The sequence below is a fragment of the Dinoponera quadriceps genome, unplaced genomic scaffold (assembly GCF_001313825.1).
Source record: "Dinoponera quadriceps isolate SergipeBrazil2010 unplaced genomic scaffold, ASM131382v1 scaffold676, whole genome shotgun sequence".
NCBI lineage: Eukaryota > Metazoa > Arthropoda > Insecta > Hymenoptera > Formicidae > Dinoponera > Dinoponera quadriceps.
Window position 1 is genome coordinate 802,146 of NW_014554818.1, and position 19,344 is coordinate 821,489.

General features: G+C 40.1%; 2 protein-coding genes across 10 annotated transcripts in view; one reads left to right on the top strand and one right to left on the bottom strand.

Annotated features, from left to right (window-relative positions):
* Positions 1-879: 879 nt before the first annotated feature.
* Positions 880-19,344, bottom strand: part of LOC106742142 (tetraspanin-1) — a 46,163-nt gene continuing 27,698 nt past the window's right edge. For 2 of the 6 annotated variants that reach the window (XM_014614814.1, XM_014614813.1), the window contains 6 exons: positions 11,938-12,066; positions 11,106-11,177; positions 10,838-10,945; positions 9,794-9,958; positions 8,143-8,284; positions 7,724-7,977 (listed from right to left, as the gene is read on the bottom strand). In XM_014614814.1, the coding sequence (XP_014470300.1) occupies positions 7,943-7,977; positions 8,143-8,284; positions 9,794-9,958; positions 10,838-10,945; positions 11,106-11,177; positions 11,938-12,066 (651 nt within the window). In that variant the 3' untranslated portion in view covers positions 7,724-7,942. Of the gene's footprint in view, positions 3,287-5,903; positions 5,991-7,723; positions 7,978-8,142; positions 8,285-9,793; positions 9,959-10,837; positions 10,946-11,105; positions 11,178-11,937; positions 12,067-19,344 lie in introns of those variants that run through there. The other 4 variants (XR_001374245.1, XR_001374244.1, XM_014614816.1 and 1 more) reach the window with 4 other exon arrangements.
* On the top strand, positions 5,947-8,314 carry LOC106742143. Of its 4 annotated transcripts, none has more exons than XR_001374246.1 (3): positions 5,947-7,682; positions 7,914-8,072; positions 8,160-8,314. XR_001374246.1 is itself a non-coding variant. In XM_014614817.1 (2 exons), exons 1-2 carry the CDS (start codon positions 7,173-7,175, stop codon positions 8,014-8,016), a joined length of 603 nt encoding a protein of 200 aa, XP_014470303.1. In that variant the 5' UTR covers positions 5,947-7,172; the 3' UTR covers positions 8,017-8,136. The 4 variants fall into 4 exon arrangements, 1 of the variants encoding a protein (XP_014470303.1); XR_001374248.1 differs by lacking the exon at positions 5,947-7,682 and adding an exon at positions 7,690-7,778; XR_001374247.1 differs by lacking the exon at positions 5,947-7,682 and adding an exon at positions 7,699-7,788.

Genomic DNA, 19,344 nt, shown 5'->3' on the forward strand with positions numbered 1-19,344 from the left:
CTTCATTCTTTACGCTCACTTTTTCGATATACGAAATTTGTGCACTAACTGCAGGAATTTTTATTTTTACAGTTCCTGCGTTCGGGTTGAAAATAAATAATTAATATATATTGTATATTTCATATGGCATTTTATGAATAACATAAATCTTTATTTTGGTTCTGTGTGAATGTGTATGTGTGTACAGCTTTATTTTTACATAAAAACATGTAATACTCAATCATACTATAATCTTAATATATGCAATTGTACAGTATTCATAGTTTCTTTGTTTGTTTATGCATATATATATATATATATATGCGCGCGCATGTGTGTGTTTGTGTATGTATAATATATATTTAACATAATTAATGTATATCATATATGTAATAATGTATTGGAATACAATTGTATATCACTAATCGCAGCTCAAATATATACACTCTTTTAGGTCAGGTATCAGTCTCTGTATAAAAAATTTGAATACATCACGATACACACTTATATTTTGTGAGAACTTTTAACTGCATCGAAATAAAGATGAATATTACCGAACATCTTAAGCTTTGTTGAAATTAAATTAAGCAATATCCTGCATCCTTGACCATATGTTATGTCTCATGATTCGTCCACGATCCTATCAATGTAACATTTCAAGTATAATTTGGAAAAATAACTCTTTTTGCGACAGCTTATTGCATCTTTTTTTAGTGCCAAAAACATACGCAATATAAATATTATTATAAATTTACAGAGAATAACGCTAAATTTATTAATAACATCATCATAGCATACAGCTATAATACGCGCTTTATACAATATTTCATCGCGAAATTTCAGAATAAACACTTAAATCTGTTACATTAATCTCGGCTCGATTTCCACAAATTCTACAGAAAATCCTAAACTGATGCCTTATACTTCATGTTTTTAAATCTTTTGCCGATGATAAACAGCTTTTCTGATATTTATACATTCAATATTATGGAACACACTATATTAAACTGCATTGCAAGAATCAGGTGATCTATATTGCAATTTATCCCTATGTGGCTCAACGTCAAGCGATCTTGTGGCACAGCCGAACAGGTAAATGTAAATTAATATTCTTTACGAGCAATAGAAGGACACGCTCTGTTGTTTCAAACTGTCTATACGTGGAATGTATTTTAGTTTCCGCAAAACAAAATCTCTTCTGGATAATATTCGCTCTATCGTTGTCCTCCGTATAGGGGTTGGATTGCAATAGAAACGACCTTTACATTATTTCAAGATGGACAGCTATAAAAACGTTTAAAAATAAATATAAATATTTTATAGTGCATTGCATGCAAAAAATGTGTTCTCCACCTCTAAATTAAACTGCACATTATAAAAACAAGCATTTTGCTACATATCATAGTATTTAAACTATCAACTAATGAGTTAATGAGAGAATACCTCAATCCTCCGATTAGTCTGTGCGCTATCTCACGTATATTACATTTATGCGAGTAACGCATTTATATAGTGTCCACATTATTGTGTATTGCATGGTTCGTATGTATATATATATATATATATATATAGATGTATATATATATGTATATAAGTATATGTATAATAAAATATTCTTTTGTTTGATATATTTTTTTTTTTAAGTTCAATGCACATATCTCAGAGGTAAAAGGAGGTTTGATCGTTATTCCTTCATTGAGAACGATGATGTGCAGCACATTTCCATACACGGCAATTGACAAAAAAAAGAGAGTTCATATTCAATATAAATACGTACGCACTTTGACTTCGCGATATATACGTAAGATAAATATATAAAATTCTCTTTCACCAACATACGCTGTCAACGTCAATGCGACGACGTAGCCTCGTCGTTGTTTAGATATTTGCCCGCTACGTCTGACTCCGATTTATTAACCAGGTACATTAGGAAAATACAAAGCTAGAAGCATACATCATGAAGTCAAAATATACTATATAAATATATGAGACTTTCATTTTATGCGTAAATCAGGAATTTACTTTACGCGACCTCCTTACCTTTCGCATCAATAACATCTCTTCTCTCATTTTGCTAAAAATATTCGCGTTTCATAATAATTGGTTGCATGAACTCGTTAGTATTTGACAATGACACATGTATCTCTCCGACTGCTACCTCGAGTGTAAAGCTCTATTTGTTATATACGTAGTAAGTGTACGTAAGAAGCTCTTACACGATTTCGTTGAACGCAATAAAAATGTTGAAAGAAAAAACAAAAAGGCAAAGGGAGAAGAGAATGGTGAATGTACAGAAAATATATCCGTGAGAGAAAAAATACATCGGTACTTCTTGATTACGATTATTATATCGTCATATATGTATATTCCACTGTCCACTATCTGAGAATGGACGAGAAACGCGTGAGTATTCCGAGTTTATATGATACAAGCATCTAAAATATTTATGAAAATATCTAACGTTATATATCGGGAGTTGCGAGTATGTACACAGCTGCTATCCGTTATCCGACATTCTTTCGCCGATGATCTGTGAGACGACAAACGCCGCCGGGGAAACGAAAAGAAACGCATGGTTGCACAATATAGTTCTTCGTTATCGGGTTGTCGTTCTCGCGGTACATACACGGATACGATACCTCAACTGGCTGTTATTTTAAACGCTTGTACCTCCACACGATATAAACACTCAGCAGAAACTACGAAACGTTGTCAGTCCACAGTGACGCCGGGGATATTTTGTATCCGCTACAATTCAATATACTTCTTCTTCTTATACAATTATATACAAGTGTAGGTGACACACACTTCACAGAGTTACGAGATAGTTCAAGATACATAACTTAGGGCGTGTGTTCTCTCGTGATTATATTCCTCTTCTACTTTTTTTTTCCAAGGACAGACCTTTCTGCAGCGAAAATTGTACTAAAATAATTTTGTACTTGTTCCCTCTTTTTGTAATTTCGCTGCGACGCGTAAGCACACGGAGCCTCTCTTTGAGAAAAGCACAATGTGTTTTGTGTGTGTGTGTGTGTGTGTATGTGTGCGCGCGCGCGCGCGTGTGTCACCTAAAAAATATCCCCTACGTCACTGCCGGCAAATTTTTCCCGAAACGTTTCGTCATACAAGCGTTTCAGGATTTTGTATCTGTCGGCCGACCTCTCTCAGCTAGCCTAGGCTGGGCCAGCGGCTAGAGCTTTCAAGCAAGCAAGGCACAGGAGCACAAAGGGCTCAACGTGCTAGGAGGCACTACTCAACAGTTCCATGCTCTTAATGCCTCGTCAACAGCAGCACCAACAAGTTAACACTGGAAACGAAAATGTCTAGAATGTGCGGCATGAACAATTAGTTAGCTATGTAAAAGAGCATCGTAAAACTACCGTCCAATTGTATTTTTTTTCTTTCTTTCTCTTTTTTTTCCTCTATCTTTTATCGTGTGTTTCTTTTAATCGTATCAATTGCGTTGTACGTACGCGCACACTGGCATGGGAAAAGAATTGTCGTATTTGCAGCATTCTCACCGAGTCGACGCCACACACGATCCACAACGTATATTGCACGCGATCCGCAAATCACAACAACGGCGGCTTCTAAAGAAGAGAGAGATAGAGAGAGAGAGAGAGAGATTCGCGCGCGGGTTCGACCTATCGTCATTTAAATCTATGAAAGTTTCAGGTACTGAAAACAAAGCGTAAAGCGAGACCGTTTGTGCATCGATATATTCCTGTTTTCCCTTCCCTTCCCCCTTTCGGTCCTGCCGACACATTTGATGTGGCACGCAATGTACACGCGAGATACGCACGATCGTATTGTCGAAAATGAATTTCGAAGGCTCGGTGAAAACCGATTCTTCTCTCCAATTTTCCGCGGATTTTCTCGGTCTCTCTCTCATCCCTCTTCACGGTAAAAAGCGCATGTCGACGTGTTTTAACCGAATACTCGCGAATTTTTCTAAGCGAATTTTTCTCGGTACAAAAGCCGAGAAAATCCGCGGAAAAAATGGGAAAAAGAACCCCCGAGTTCTCCCGAGCTTTCGAAACTATAAATATGCGTCTCCTCAATTTATCCACGGGCAACCCCCCNAAATGAACAAGCAAGCGGAAGTTTGCGAGTTCGTCCGTAATCATGCGCGCCGATACGTCGCGAAATTACAAAAATATATTCTACTCAAATGTATATATACACGGTAATTAGTATTAATATCCGGACCACCGCGACATTTTCGAAACAATAATCCCGAAAATGACACTTTCAATTCCTCTCGCATCAACTCGTAAACGCGCGCGACTCAAGTTGATTCCTCGAATTTTCAGTCTTTGAGTCCTCTGCCACCCTCCCCCCCCCCCGTTTGCGTGTGCTTGGTGCGCATACGTACAGAGATAGCGTATACAGTTTTTGTTAAACATTCAGAATACACTAACACACATTACGAGTTGTTTCCTTATCGAGATACAAACTTCTCCTTCCGAAATTGTACGTTATCCCGTTTTACAGTAATACGCTTTTTACGTTTTTCCTTTTACACATATAAACGTGAGTGAGATTCTCCATCTTGTGATATATCTGGCACGCAATGTACACGCGAGATACGCATATGCGTACATATACGTGATATATCTGTTAGGTACCATATAGTGTTTGCAACATCGAGACAATAGATTGCTGGCTAAACTACTCTAATTAGTGAAGAGGGAAGAAGAAAATGAACCCAAAATGAACAAGAAAGGAAGAAAAGGGGAAAGAGTAATCGTCGATACTGTCACTTGGCGCACGACAATTCCGAGTGGAGAAGTTATTTGGCCACGTGTGCGTTCGATCACACTTGTGTCGATGGTCGTCGAGTTCACGAATGAGAGTCCTGATTGAGGGCACAAAGTCACGGCGAAACGTCTGAAATGAAATTCGAGAACGACGACGATAGGCCCAATTGCACACTCGGCTCTGACACAACCCGGGAAAAATGATTATATATAATTATATAAAATTATATATAATCATACATGTCCATATGGAAAAAAATGATGTTATGTCATTTAATTAAAATCGATATCATGAGCTGTCAAAAGCACAAGTAGCCCCGGAAACATTTACCTCGGTCGTATTTGCATATAATTTGTAAACAACAGTATTTTTCCGTCGTGGACATATATGATTATATATAGTTATACACGGACAAATTTCGTGTACGATCTTCTTTTTTTCCCCGGGAAGTGCATCGCGAAATATAAGGTTCGGTCCAGGATTTCGTTTCCGCCGAAATTTCGGAGAGTCGTACAGCAAGTGCGTTAATTAAACACTGAATGAAGGAAACGAAGGGAGAAGAGAAATCCTTGCGCCACGCACGCAAGAACATCGAGAACATGCAAGGATTTCTCTCGGCTTCGATCACTCTCCACGTACGGCAGCGAAATCCGTCGTCGCGATAATACATTACAGATACACAGTGAAACATAATGATCTCAGTTGGATTAACGGCCATACTGTTAATGCGCAAGCACACTCGCAATTTTCGTCATCTGCGTCGCCGTGTCCCACAACGTCGCTCCACGTATATCCCGCGCCTGCTGTTACAAGCCGTCAACGATGCAATGCAAGCACTCCGCACCTGTTTACTGCCTGTACACCGTGGGTGAGATCGATGCAATCGGGCCTCCCTCTCCATCCATCGTATCTGTCCCTCTGTCGAAATTATATGCAACAGCATGGCCATGCAAGAGAGTAGAGAAAAGCTAGCATGCCTCAATCTACAGAATTCACGAAAGAAACAAGAAAGAAAGGAAGAAAGAAAAGGAAGAAAAGGAAGAACGTTCGTAGAGCAGCCGCCACTCGAAGGTGGGTAACAGATATCTAGACGCGCCGCCGGGGGGAGGGCGGCGGCAAGGCAGGTGAGGTCAACTGTCAACTGACAGCTTCACCTCCGTCTTACTTGAAAGCAAACCCCATCAAAATCATCATCATCATCCTTATTTCGGCACCTCACCAGGCCTGTCTCGACGATACGTCTACACAAGCTAAAAGAACCAAGTTGTCATTTGTCAATGTTTACCTTCAAGGTGACAAGGATCTACTATACTTTACATAAGAGTGAGTTGTGTGTGATTGCACGGATGAATATACATTGTGTGTATTTGTGTGACATTGTGATCCTCGCGTTCGACGAGGCTGGCAGGTCTGGCCTCTCGTCGTCGGGGGGAGGGGGGAGGAGACAAAAATGTGAAACTGTGCTGCACTCGACAACACTATTTTCACTATGCCGATCCGCGAGCGGATCGTCCAAGTGACGTCGATGGAAAAACTTGTGCGATAGTTTCTCTTTTGTTCTTTACTGGCACGGACAAACGGAATGTGAGAAACATCGGAAAGTAATTGTGCGATTGTACCGTGAAAAGGTCTCTCATGCCGAGGACAACACGACGATCGGACGAGACGGTGTCGACGATTCAAGGAATTCAAGCGAGAATTCTGCTCGAGAGCTGTGGTACACGCGGGGAGTATAAAAATACGTAGTAATCGAATACAAAATAATTGGGACGTTGTTACACGTTGTGGATAACTCGGGCTCGATTGATTCTCATCTCCTCCGAGTGCGAGAACCCGTGGATGACGACGTCGTGGTTTACGAGGCCGAGGAGCATTGCGGTGTGATATGTAGAAAATTGGTCATTTCCGACTGAGCTTGAGAAGCGGACGGATGACGCACTGCATTACCGCATAGTAATATTTATACCGCACGTTGAGTCCAACATACACACGCTAATAATGATAATACTATATTCTTTCCCTCATTCTCTTCCTCGGGATACGAACGGATATCCAGATATTTCCCTGCGGGCTCGATTATTCCGCGCGAAACCGAACCGAATTTCTCTTGATTTCCGACCGGAAAGTCGACAAGATCTACGCGAACGACAACGAACACATCACCGATTCGAGCTTGGCTCTTTCTCGAATGCCAGATGTGTTAATACTTTTGCATTCGGTATAACCGTATAAAAAACAATACATTTACAGAGAGTCCCACAGCCGAATAAAAAGTACACGAGCTCTCGGCCTGTCCTCGACGTCTAAGCCCTTCGTCTTCGCGCAGCTGAGGGGAGGGGGATTACGCGCGCGTTCAGAGAAGCAATTCGGACGAATGCGCTCGGCGACGTCGACCACGACATTGTCCGGCTCGCACACATCTGGATCTCGGAATGGATGTGGAAAAGAAGCGAGAGTGCCGGCTCGATACATCAGGCGGTTTTAACATCGAGACAAAGCGCAGCTTGACGGCTGTTTGTGTTAGCGGCTCTCTCTCGGCTTGGATATACCGCGCGCGACATAGAAATTTTTTGGCACATGCAAAACCGAGCATTTCGGTGTATTGGGCGAATACACCTTCTTGTCCTGATGCGCTTTCCGCTCGATGCGGCCTCTATCTCAAGATCGGACACGTCCAACATGCCACAGTGGTAGCGAGCAGTCGAAGGGCTCGCCACCGGGAGCGACCCGATCCGCGACCGGTCAATCCGGCCGGTCGCTCTGCGAGTGCAACCGGGTGCAACAAAAGGTATTTTCTGTCCGCGGGTCGCCCGGCCGATCGCTCAGCCCCTCGACAGTCGTTACGAGCCATAGCTACGAAACTTATACGCAGTCAGAGCGCACGATGCGGTACGATGCTACCGGACTGCGTCATCACTGCGTTGGAAAACACGTATGTACATGTATGTATATATATATGCATATATATATATGTATAGTACAGAGAGAGAAAGAGAGAGAGAGAGAGAGAGAGACACTTCGTAAAACACATCTACACGGTATGTGTTGGTATATATATGTAGTAATGCATGTATGTATGTATGTATGTATATATGTATATATACACGTACAAACACAGTCGAGGTATTCGCGAAGTCCTTAAAGGAAAAAGAACTGCGTTCTTTTCATGGCAGAAAGCTTAGCACATTCTGCGCTCTCGAGGTTACTCCTTGCCAGAAGGTTCTACGCATCGATAAACTGCAAAGTGTCAAAGAGATCACATTTTACCGTCAATGAACAGAACTGGCAGCCCTACTAACCGCCGTACGAGCAGCGGTCGTTCAGCGAAAATCGTAAGTTACTCTCACGCGCTTTCACACAACTACTACCGGATCTAGTAACTGACTTTAACACCGAGCCTACCATGTTGCGGACGCCAGTGGAAGCAGACTAGGTACACCGCCAGAACAATGACCAGAAATTCGATTAAAGGCAGAGTAGCGGCCACGCTGATCACTATCGCCTCGTTCTCCTTTATGGCGTTTACTATGGCCTTGTAGCAACCCTGCAAATAAACGGGCATTTTTGTACAAAGTGTTCAGTGTTGAGAGACGGTCATGTTCCTTCAAAACCTTCGACACAAACAAAGAGTCGGGGTTGCTTTCACACTCCGTTCGATCCGAAGAGACCGACTTATTTCGCGAACGGCCGGCAGGTCATTTCTATTCTTTAAACCAGGGTTACGTGGACGTTCACGCGTGAAATACAATAGTTTACGCGTAGACGAATATAAACAACGCGCCTTCTGCTGAAAAAGTATCCGGAATTGTTAAATAAAACACACAAATTGATGTTTGTCCCCTTCGGAATAGTCTCCGTCTTTGCAGTATATGCCAACACTTTGCCCATTCTTCGAAAACTTTACGTAAGCCGATGAGGCTAGGGCCCTCAGCTCCTTCGACGAATTTTCTTTTACAGCCTTTGTCGACTCGAAACGCTTTCCACGAAGTGGTAATTTGAGGATCTTTTGTCTGTGTAAGCATCACGTAGACAATACATAAATTATCCGTGTAGACGCGATCTTAGAATCTACCAAAGCACAATCTGCAAAGCACAGCCGTGCTTTAAACTTAATATGAAAAATAAATCTCTCTTTTGTTATACGTTTCTCTTTGCTGTTATATCCCGGCTAGAAGACATACTTTTCTTTTTATCTTACGTTATTTTACATATATCGTGTTTGGGCATATTTTAATTTATCGCGCTTGACGCATAATCTAATCTCATATATTTCCAACTACAAGATATTTCGCGAGGTATCAACTTTTCAGCTTACGATTCTACCTTAATACCTTTCTACACGGAATAAGGAAGATGTTATCACTCGTAATGCGAAACTATCTGCTTGGGTATATCTTTACGGATGCCCCGACGCGTAAGGGTTAGGAGCACGCAATGCCAATGTCGAGTCAACTTAGAAAACTGTCAAAGAGAAAGTGTGTTATACGTGGATACACGTTCGCGTGATTTCCATTCGTACACACCGGCAATTATGCTAACGTGTTAGGTGGTGTGTGGCACTACCTAACGATGAGCTCGGGGGACCAGGTTGGGAATCGCTCGGAATACACAATATAACGAAAGTCTCGACTCGACTTAAGTGTTAAGTATTCGCAACCAGAAATTCTGGAAAATCTAGAAGATTCTCGTTACATCGAGCGCTCGAAAGTCCGGAGAGAGAGAGTCAACTACTGTCACTGTGCAATCTACATCTACGCGTTCGTCGTTCCTCGCGTTCGAGCACGCAGTTCGCTGTATGTTTATCATCAGAAACGCTTCAGTCAATTCGAGCTTTCGGGGCATTTGAATCTCTCAAAGTTTTTCAAGACTTTCTAGAAACTCTCACAATCTCGAAGATCTGAAGCGACTCGGCTCCTCGTACGTCTGAATCGTTCGATAATTTTGTAGACGACGATCTGAACGCCCATCAGCAGCGTCTACTTAGCGTTAATAACGCTGAATATACGATATATATGTGTACAAATATAACAGAGCAGTGTAAGGCACAACTTACCGTTTCATAATACGAGTTCGAGGCAGTGGGACTGATTGGACAGATAGGGTCCTTCAGAACGCCGTTCTCCTTTATGCAACAAGCTTCGGGAACCATCTTTCCGTTTACGGTGAAATTCGTGTTTTCGCTGAAGTCTCGATAACTCTCCACGCCGCAACAATGGAACTGAAAACATTCGCGTCGACGTCACACATTTCGAACGCTCTGTGACTTATAGACTAAACGTTCTATTTCCTTTTCATTTGCTCTCCTCCTCTTTCTCCCATAGTTCCGTGGTCGAAAAGATAAACAGACGGAGAAAACATATGGTATCTTACAAATTATACAGGACTAACAGGAACAAACTTCGTGAGAGTGTAGCGCGTGAAAAGTCCCGCAACATTTTGCAAATAACGTGTAAATTTTTGAGTTACTAAGTAAAGAAGGCCTCTATACACGGCCATTTTCTACAATTAATAACTCGAAATTTTGCGTGCTGTGTTCGCAAAATGGTAGAGAACCTCCTTAGCTTACCTCACGCTTTCTACACTTTCACGACTTTGTTCCTGTTAGTTTGGGACACCTTATATATCTATCTTATTAATTATTATGTCTATTTGTTATGTCTTATCAATGATTCATTACATCTATAATTTATTTTCTATTAATTATATAACCTTACAAATTATAAATGACGTAAATGATTTATTATTTCGAATATCAGATAATTATTTATTCTGTTCCAAATCAAAGAGGAATTATTCGATAAAAAATCGATTCGAATTCGATATTTCAATCAAAGTTATTTGAATAACGCCGGACTCTGTAAGATACGCGATACAGTGGGCACGATAGCGCTTGTCCGCGATACCGCTAACTTTCACCAAAGCGCTGTGCAGTTAGCGATTCCAGTTGGCCGATTAATCGTGCTTCCACACGCAAGGCGAATGAAAACCGGAAGTAATCCGGTGTAACATTAACTCGCGTGTTAGTACGCGTTAATCGCGCCCGGGAATGCATTTTTGCAACTGACGCGTCGCATTAAATGATAATTGGTCACTTTACCTCAGTCATAATTCCATCCCATGCGACTGTCACTGTTTCAGCTTTGTCGGCGGTAGTCGCGTAGTACTTGATGGTTGACTTCAAGAAATCCTGCGTACCTTTATCAGCCTGTATAAATTTCACATTATCATTAATCTTGTGCCTATATCGGCGGATCATCGCTGATTCCCCGATGGGCGAATTTTCGCACTGCGATTATCGTAATCACTGGTGATGATACACGACTAAGAACAGATTCGGGGATATAACAGTTATTAAATATACGCACTTCTCTAAATCCATAAGCGAGCCCACAAACTACAAACTCCAGGAGTAAAACCAGGGAGAGTAGAATGGCGTACTGCAAGCACAGAAAAATGTTCTTATATTTTTCGTCCGAAGTACACAGAGAAAATCAAATCGAAAGGAGAAAGCACCAGGTTTTTAAACAATAAGAAATGGTGAATCAAGTGTTCGAGTCGAATTATAAATAACAAATAAGAAAGACCATCCTTTGTACTTGAAGGACAATTTACTCGATGGAACGGTTAAAGAATATTTAGATAATAGAATATTTAGATAAACATTTATCAAACAAAAAATTAAGACAATGAACTACTTAAAAAGTATCCTCCTCCCTTGGTGCTCGATTCTGTTGGAAAAATTTTGTTAAGTCACGTTAAATGCTGCACGGAGCAAAAATTTTACTAGAACAGCATATTGTTTGTGACAATATAATGACATCAAAAGAAAAAAATTGTTTAGACAGCAAAATAATGCCAATTAAGTTTTATCGCTGTCACAACGACATTTTGCTACAATAGCAAAGTTATTTTTTCCGTATAACAATTTTTCTTGCTTGTCACTACATTAACAAACAATTTGCTGTTCCAGCAAAACCTTGTTTTTCTCCGTTCGAATCCGCTGCGATCGAAAAAAGAGCGAAAATAAAATTTCATCGGGATGCCGATGATCGATTTCGGTTACTTTGTCCGTTTTTCACTTCCACTTTCTGTTTCTGTGAAAACACGGGAATCGGGGAAACTCTTCTCGTCCTGTATTCGAGGGCGATGTGTGAACGATGATGACAAACGATACAAGTTTCATTAGAACGGACTTACGACACAAAGAAGACATCTAGACTCGAACATGGCACCGCAATATCCAAGGAAGCTGACAATAAACGTGAGGGCGCCGGCTATGATAAGAATGTAGGCAATCACTTTGATGACATCGGCATCCGTTTTATTCTGCAAAATAAGAAAGCACTATGAGAATGCAAATTATTTCGCCCGGAGTGTTCATCGGCGCGAGCATGCGACGTGAGATTACGTAATGCTTTGTGAGTTCTGAGGAATTCCTCACCCGAGTCACGCGTTTATCGCGGTAATCGCTTATTAACGAACAGTCATTTGCATCACTCGTCGAAGTGTAAAAATTTATTACGGTTGAATTATTATCAACGCATCATCGGGACGGTTAACACATTGACTGTCACGTGCTGGATTTCCACCGATCATTTCAACTCAAGTTGAGTCATCAAAGATAATGCAAATCAATGCGATTCACAATGCATACATTCGCCGGCGCGTTTCATTGTCTCTCTATCAGATATACAGAGATATACAGAGATATACAGAGCGAGGCTATTATGCCACCCTGAATATTTTCGAAGTATGAGAGTAGAGGAAAAATTTGTCTAACAGTAATTGCATTGATACATGCAATGGTCATCGCTTCGATGACCGTCAATGGTTACCTTCTGTAGATTTCAACTTTTTTCATCCATTCGTCCAGTCGTTATATAAAATATTGTTATTTTTCGAGAGGATATTCAAGGTGGTAATGGTTATTGCTTCACTCTATATGTGTGTGCATTCACAAACATAAAATATATGAAATGGCTTTATTAATAAAAGCCTCGATGCGGATTTTATAGTGCAATAAAATGAACAAATAATTTTCAGTAGAAATCAGCAGAGAGAGAATAGTACGGATTGAAATATTTATTTGTCCGTCCAGACGTTTCGGCCCTACATATGCCGGCTCTTAGATCTTCGATAGTAATAATAATAACCTTATATATATTTCACACTCGTCGCAATTGTTTATTTTTTTATTTACTTATACGAAAGAAATATCATACTATTTATAGTCAATTATATTTCTAGTAAATATTTGCCAAGGAGTGTAGGAGTAACCATTTTACTTCGATCAAGTGAATATTACTTGAACGGTAGCATTTCTTTTTTTCTAGTACGCGTAAATTGGTGATATACGGCGATATTGTAGCGCCGGTGACACACACAACATGGCAGGGTCAACGTGTTAACAGCCTGTATAAGCTGGGAATAAGTTCGCATCAAGTTCGAGCTAGGTATCTATGCGAGTATTGTACGTCGTTACAAAACATGCTTATGATACATCGCGGAGCATGACATAATGACTCGCGAACGGCACTTGGAATACTTATAAGCCCACACTACAGCCCGCGAGAACTATCGTCCTCGTCGTGTACACGATAGAGTATCGAGTTTCACGAAGACAGATCGGAGTAACACAGACGTTCCTTTGTGCGGGCGTCATGAAAGACACGGCATATCCGCCAATATTCGCCGGCTTTTAATCGTGGCTTCCCGAGAACTCGTTGTCTCTACGTGGCCCCTGTCACGTTTCTTTTTTTTTAATTGCGGTCGACAATAAGTAGAATGAAAATTCATCTCCTTAATATCGCTCGAGATCTAGTGCTTCTTTCTCTAACACTGCCATTGGGATCGCCAATGTGATCGTCGCTGTAATATCTCGCCAGTTCATGTTATGTATTTCCGTTGCTAACGTCTTATTGATTGATTTATATATAAAACGCAACGACCGCGTATAACGAATTAAATGCACGGCCAATGAGGAGGCAATAAAACGAGCCAACGAGTACACGTATATCAGGAATTGCGTTTGTTTACAATAGAAATGCATTTATTGAAGCTTGGCCGAACAAACCGCAGTTCGAGCGTCGGGACAATCGATGGAAATCAACGTGGCGGTCAACATGTTAATTTACCCAATTTACTCTTGATTGTACCATTATTGCTGTTATCTGCGCTAGAAAACTTTGTCAACGCAACAGTGTTGACGAGAACAAAACAAGTTGATTCGTCCGACCCGTCTTTACTAAGTTACAAAGTTTCCAAAGCCCGTATTAGTTGCCGTGACTTGAAACTTGCCTCAAGTAAACAATACTCGGATATGAAATTGGAGTTGAGTGTGACTTTTTCGTGGTGGAATCGCGACTACAAATCTAACATCATGTGTATCGCAGGATTCAACTGAAAAGCTCAGATCTAACTCTAAGGCCGTATTAATAATTGTAGTAAATATTTGAACGTAGTAATATCTTAATTTGTAAGTGAGTTACTGAATGTATGTATAAAATAATATTAAATTTAAGATAATATTTATTAAAATTATGTAATACTTCTTTTCCATTGAAGAAATTTAGTGGTTTATTTAAGTTTAGATTTTTTTGACCAATGAATATTTTGTAAAAATAAATTCCGATATTCTCAATATTATGTATTTCATGCTCGTTGCAATTGTTTACTTTTTGTTTACATATACGAGAGAAATATCATATTATTTATAAAGTTACAGCAGCAAAATGATTTTTCTCCGCGTGCGTAAGTATCTTCACGTGAGACAAAACTCGAGCAACGACTCAATCAATATAAACTCGCTGAGGATGTTTCCGATTCCGACGCGGTTCAATTAATGGATTAAGGAAATCCAAGAGATATACATCGACAGGTATTTGACAGATTGATAACGCAATAATGCAAAGTAAACCTCGACTTTGCAACGGCTCGGACACAAGGGGGTTGTAAATACCGCTGCTATCTCGTTTTCTCACAAAGTTACTTGAGATAAATAAAGTAAGCGAGCTAGCGAGCGGCGAGCGTGTGGTATTAGAGCTTACATGTCAGATAAAACAATCGTATTACATGACGCATCGCTTTGCGAGAAGGAGCGGTCCGAATTAATCCAGTCCATCTGATACCGACACACAGTCGGCCGCGCACGCGCGCGCGATCACAGGTCGATTTCTATTGTACCCGCCGCGCGGATTACTTAGCGAGCGCGTTGACATTCTTATCTCGCACACCTGTTGAATGGACATAAGAGGTATTTTTAGGTACGATGCCGTTTAGTATAGGCGCGCCGCCGTGCTGCGCGTCTTACCGGACGTTGTCGCTGGCGAGACGGCGAAGCGTGCTGCGAAAAATCAGGTCACCGGGTGAAAGGACTAATAAGGGTACCTTGTGTTCAGTTTCACCAACTTGTTCCGCCAGATTGATCGGAGCTCGTTCAAGCCCGGCGATCGAATAAACGGAGTTGGACGCGCGCGTTCGGATGAAATTATCATCGATGCGAATATTCCGAAAGTTTTCGTCACGGTTATATGTCCGACGATTCTTTTTTTCCACGCTCGTTTCTTTTTCTTTTTTTTTTTATGAATGAAACGAACGTTGCTCGTGCGTAACGAGCAATTTGTCGCATGAAGTCGTTGCGCACGAGAGAAGCTCGCGACTGCCACTCGTGTGACCGCGTTCATCAATTTAAGGTAATTGGAATCCATTAAATTATTGTCGTGGAAATCTTCTTAAACGTTAACTACATTCATAAAAATATATTCATAAAAATACTAGCTACGTGTCTGTAAAGTTAGAAAACGATTGACTATTTGGAAGCTAAGATATTCGCAACTAAAAATGACACTTTTTATACGTGTTTCTTATCATATTAATGTTCTATTTTCAACATCTATTTTTAATTCCTTCTAAACCATATTTAGAAATTCAATGAGAAATTCGTGATATTAAGGATTAATATAAAGAGATATTAGATAAACATTTCCTTAGGAAATTTACAATTTATACACAGGGAAAATAATGCTAGAATCAATCAAATATAATTACTTGTTTTTCAGTCTCTTAAATTAAGTAATAGTTTTATCAGTATATTTTAATAGCTTGTAATAGTTAATATTTATTTGGACGTAGTAATATTTTAACTTGTAACATGAATTACTGAATATAAGTGTAAAATGTTTCTAAAATTCTGGGGAGTATTTACGAGAATTATGTAATACATCTTTTTCATTGAAGGAATCTAGTGGTTTTAAATTTAGATTTTTCTGTCCAGTGAATATTTTCTAAAAATAAATTCCGATATTCTATTATATCAATGAACTAAATACTTGTGATAATATTATAATACATATAAGTAAAATGTCTGTTTATATGAAAATATTACATTATATATAGTCAATTATATTTCTATTTCTAATAAATATCTGCCAAGGGGTATCCATTTAATTTAGATCAAGTAAATATTATTTGAACGATAACACTTATTTTTTTCAGTGTAGCGATACCAGCGATATATATACATATACACAAATTTAAATATTTATATATCACTTTCTATTATGCGTGCATCCCTATTAGTTCCCTATTAGTTCAACAAAGTTAACATATAATTAGAATAGAATAAGAAGAATAAAAAATAAATCATATCTCCGCGCTTGCAATACTGTATGTATATATTTGCATTCATTTCGCTAAAAATTGACATTTGTTACTTAGTTAAATAAAATGATAGAAAAGTATCCTTTTTCAGTAAATAATAAACTAATAGAGATCCTTTAATATGGCTGTAAAAAACCCAGTATTCTACGTACCAACTATCTTAATAAATCCGCTCGATCGGCTTTAATCTCGCGGCTTTTGCATTATCGCGATTCCTCGCGAGCGCGCCTCCCCGAAGTGCCGGGATTTATCGTATCATTTTCGTTAAATCGTTAAGCACCGTTGAGATCATCGCGTTCGCGAATGCGCTGGAAGAGCATGAAGGATAATCGACGGGGGGCTGGAAGCTGGAACGGACGCGGAGCGATATCATCGCTCATAATTCGAAAACAATTCTGTGTCCCCGGCATTCTCATGCGAGGATTTTCGACCCCGCGATTAAACTCCGGAATAAGCTATCAAAATATCTTGTAACAACTCTGGAACAACTATGCAAGGGTATCCAGGATTCGCGACTTCCATTCTACCGAGCTTTTCGAAGCAATTTAGAATTAATTAATTGTCCCTCGGCGAAAACGTCGAAGCATTAGTAGTTTCTGAAGTACAAGCGATTGGAAAAGCGGGCGGAATCTGTCGCGAACTAAACTTCGGGCGAGCAAATGAATAAACAGAATTATTTTCTACGATCAATTCCAAGTGAATTTCGCATTAACAGAATTTTCATTCGGGGCTTAACTTCAGGATACGTCATGCTGAAAATTGAAAAGTAACCGTAAATAATGACTTCCCTCGACATTTCCGCTGAGGAAAAAGTATCTCCAAATTGCTCGGTGAATCTTTCGGCAAAGTTAAAATCGCGAGCTCTGAGGGAGGGGGAGGGGGGNGGGGGGGGGGGGGGGCAGTATTTCCGTAGCTCAAAGGAAAAAGAGCCGATATCCGTTTCTTCGCGGTTCTCTCTCGTCGCTTATGTACGGAGAGAATCTTATAATTATTACATATAAAACAGCTATAGAATTCTATAACCGAAGGACATATCGACATTCTACCTTAATTTATTATAATTATATAATAAATTATTAATTTGTTGTTCTTTTGTTTCCTATATGCTATTTATATTTGAGAAACTAAAGTCTATTAAAGAATATATTATTTATGTTCCTTGACGAAGAATAAACCTCGTGACTATTTTTGCATTACTTTCGAGGACATGGTCAAATTGAAAAGAACTTATGTACGGAGAAAAATAATTTTACTGTTGCAGCGAAACCATCGTTGCCACTGCATATTCGTGTTGCGACAACGATAAAATTTAATTGGCCTAACCAAATTAGCGAAATACTCGTAATTAGGGCAGAAATAGTCTTGCCAGTGTAGAAAAATTTTACTAAGTAAATTTGTCCTTAAGACACGTTAATTTGCTGCTAGGACAAAATGGTGTTTTCTCCTACATTAAGTAATTTGATCTTACAGATAAATAATTTATCGATTCAACAAAATAACAAGCGGCAATTAGTATTTTTAACAAATTGTTCCGTTGTCCACATGGTAACTAACAGATTTTGCTACGACGGCATAAAATTTGCTGCGCCACACGGGAAGAAAAAATTAGTCTTGAATCAAGATTAGATATTCTCACGTGTAATCAGAAATATTATAATCTTTTTAGAAGATTTGTAGTCTTGAACTGAGTTCAAGTGATACTCGGGTCAATATAAATTCAATAAAATCAAGACTAAAAAAGTCCTCTAAGAAGATTGTTCTTACACACGAGAATATCTATTCTTGATTTAAGATTAATTCTTTTGCCGTGTAGCAAATTATTTTTCTCCCCGTGTACGAAGAGAAAAAAGCTACACTATGACTTTCTGTCCGCGCGGAGTTCACGGAAATGTTCAAGACCTCGAAACCGACGTATATTCTGCTAATTGCAATTGCAGTCGGCAAAGGGTTGTCATGTCCCAGGGCTAGGAGGCCCACGGCGGTCCGAGCAATTTGAGGCTCGAGCGGAAGGTAACGCGAGAGACCTCGCGAAAACCCGCGGAGACCGAACGGGTCGCAGCAGCAGCACAGCGTGTGCGCGCAGCGTAGCTGCTCGTCATCGAGCACGAGCTGCTGCTGCTGCTGCCCCGAAATGACCTAATTTAGTGCAACTACGGCGCACCGCGGACGAGGAAAGCGCGCGTACGCGTCGACGAGTTAATGCGTTTTCTGGAGCTGCAACGTGCGCGCGCTAAATACCGTGTGTCGCCCCCTCTCACGCGGATGCGTCGTCAGTGGAAATACATGCGTACACCGATGGGAAAAACAAAGAACGAATACAGGTCGGGAGAAGTTCTTCCCGCGCTTCCTCGCGAGGGAGAAATCGCCTCCCTGTTCTCCCCTCGGGCGGATCGCGAGAAGAGCGGGCAATTTCGTCCACGCTCGAAGAGCGAGAACTGATTCGTAATGTTTCGTCGTTATCACTGAGAGAAATTATAGTTATCTGCAGCCTCAATTTCTACTCTTTCTTTGGTTTTAACCACAAAAATAGTAGATGGCTTGTAAGGTTATTATCACCGATATCATGGTAACACTTGCTGAAGAAAAATAACTATAATTCTTTCGCTATGATTATTCGTCCGAATTCACAATAGATGTAGTGAGCTTTCAGCCTTTTGCTCTCTAAAGCAAGGTCTACAATAGGTATTTTAAGCTTTAAGCCTTAAGAAATTGACGAACCACAGTCGAATGCGAGGAGAATAATCGACAGTGATTAGTCAATTTCTTAAGGCTTAGAGCTTAAATTCTCATTGCAGGCCCCGCTTAAATAATAAAATGTAACGTAATTTCGGGTAAAAGATATTTCCCGTGCTGCCAAGAATCGCAATAACGCTTAAATCTTGCACGGAAAAAAAGTGTTGGATTCAAGTGAATAAACGCTTCAATAAAGTCCTTAGCAAATTGTTG

Bases quoted from the DNA above. Each gene is read 5' to 3' on its own strand.
- LOC106742143 (XM_014614817.1), top strand. From the start codon at position 7,173: ATGGATGTGGAAAAGAAGCGAGAGTGCCGGCTCGATACATCAGGCGGT. The intron at 7,673-7,913 runs GTATGTACATGT...TTTTCATGGCAG, and splicing joins ATCACTGCGTTGGAAAACAC to AAAGCTTAGCACATTCTGCG.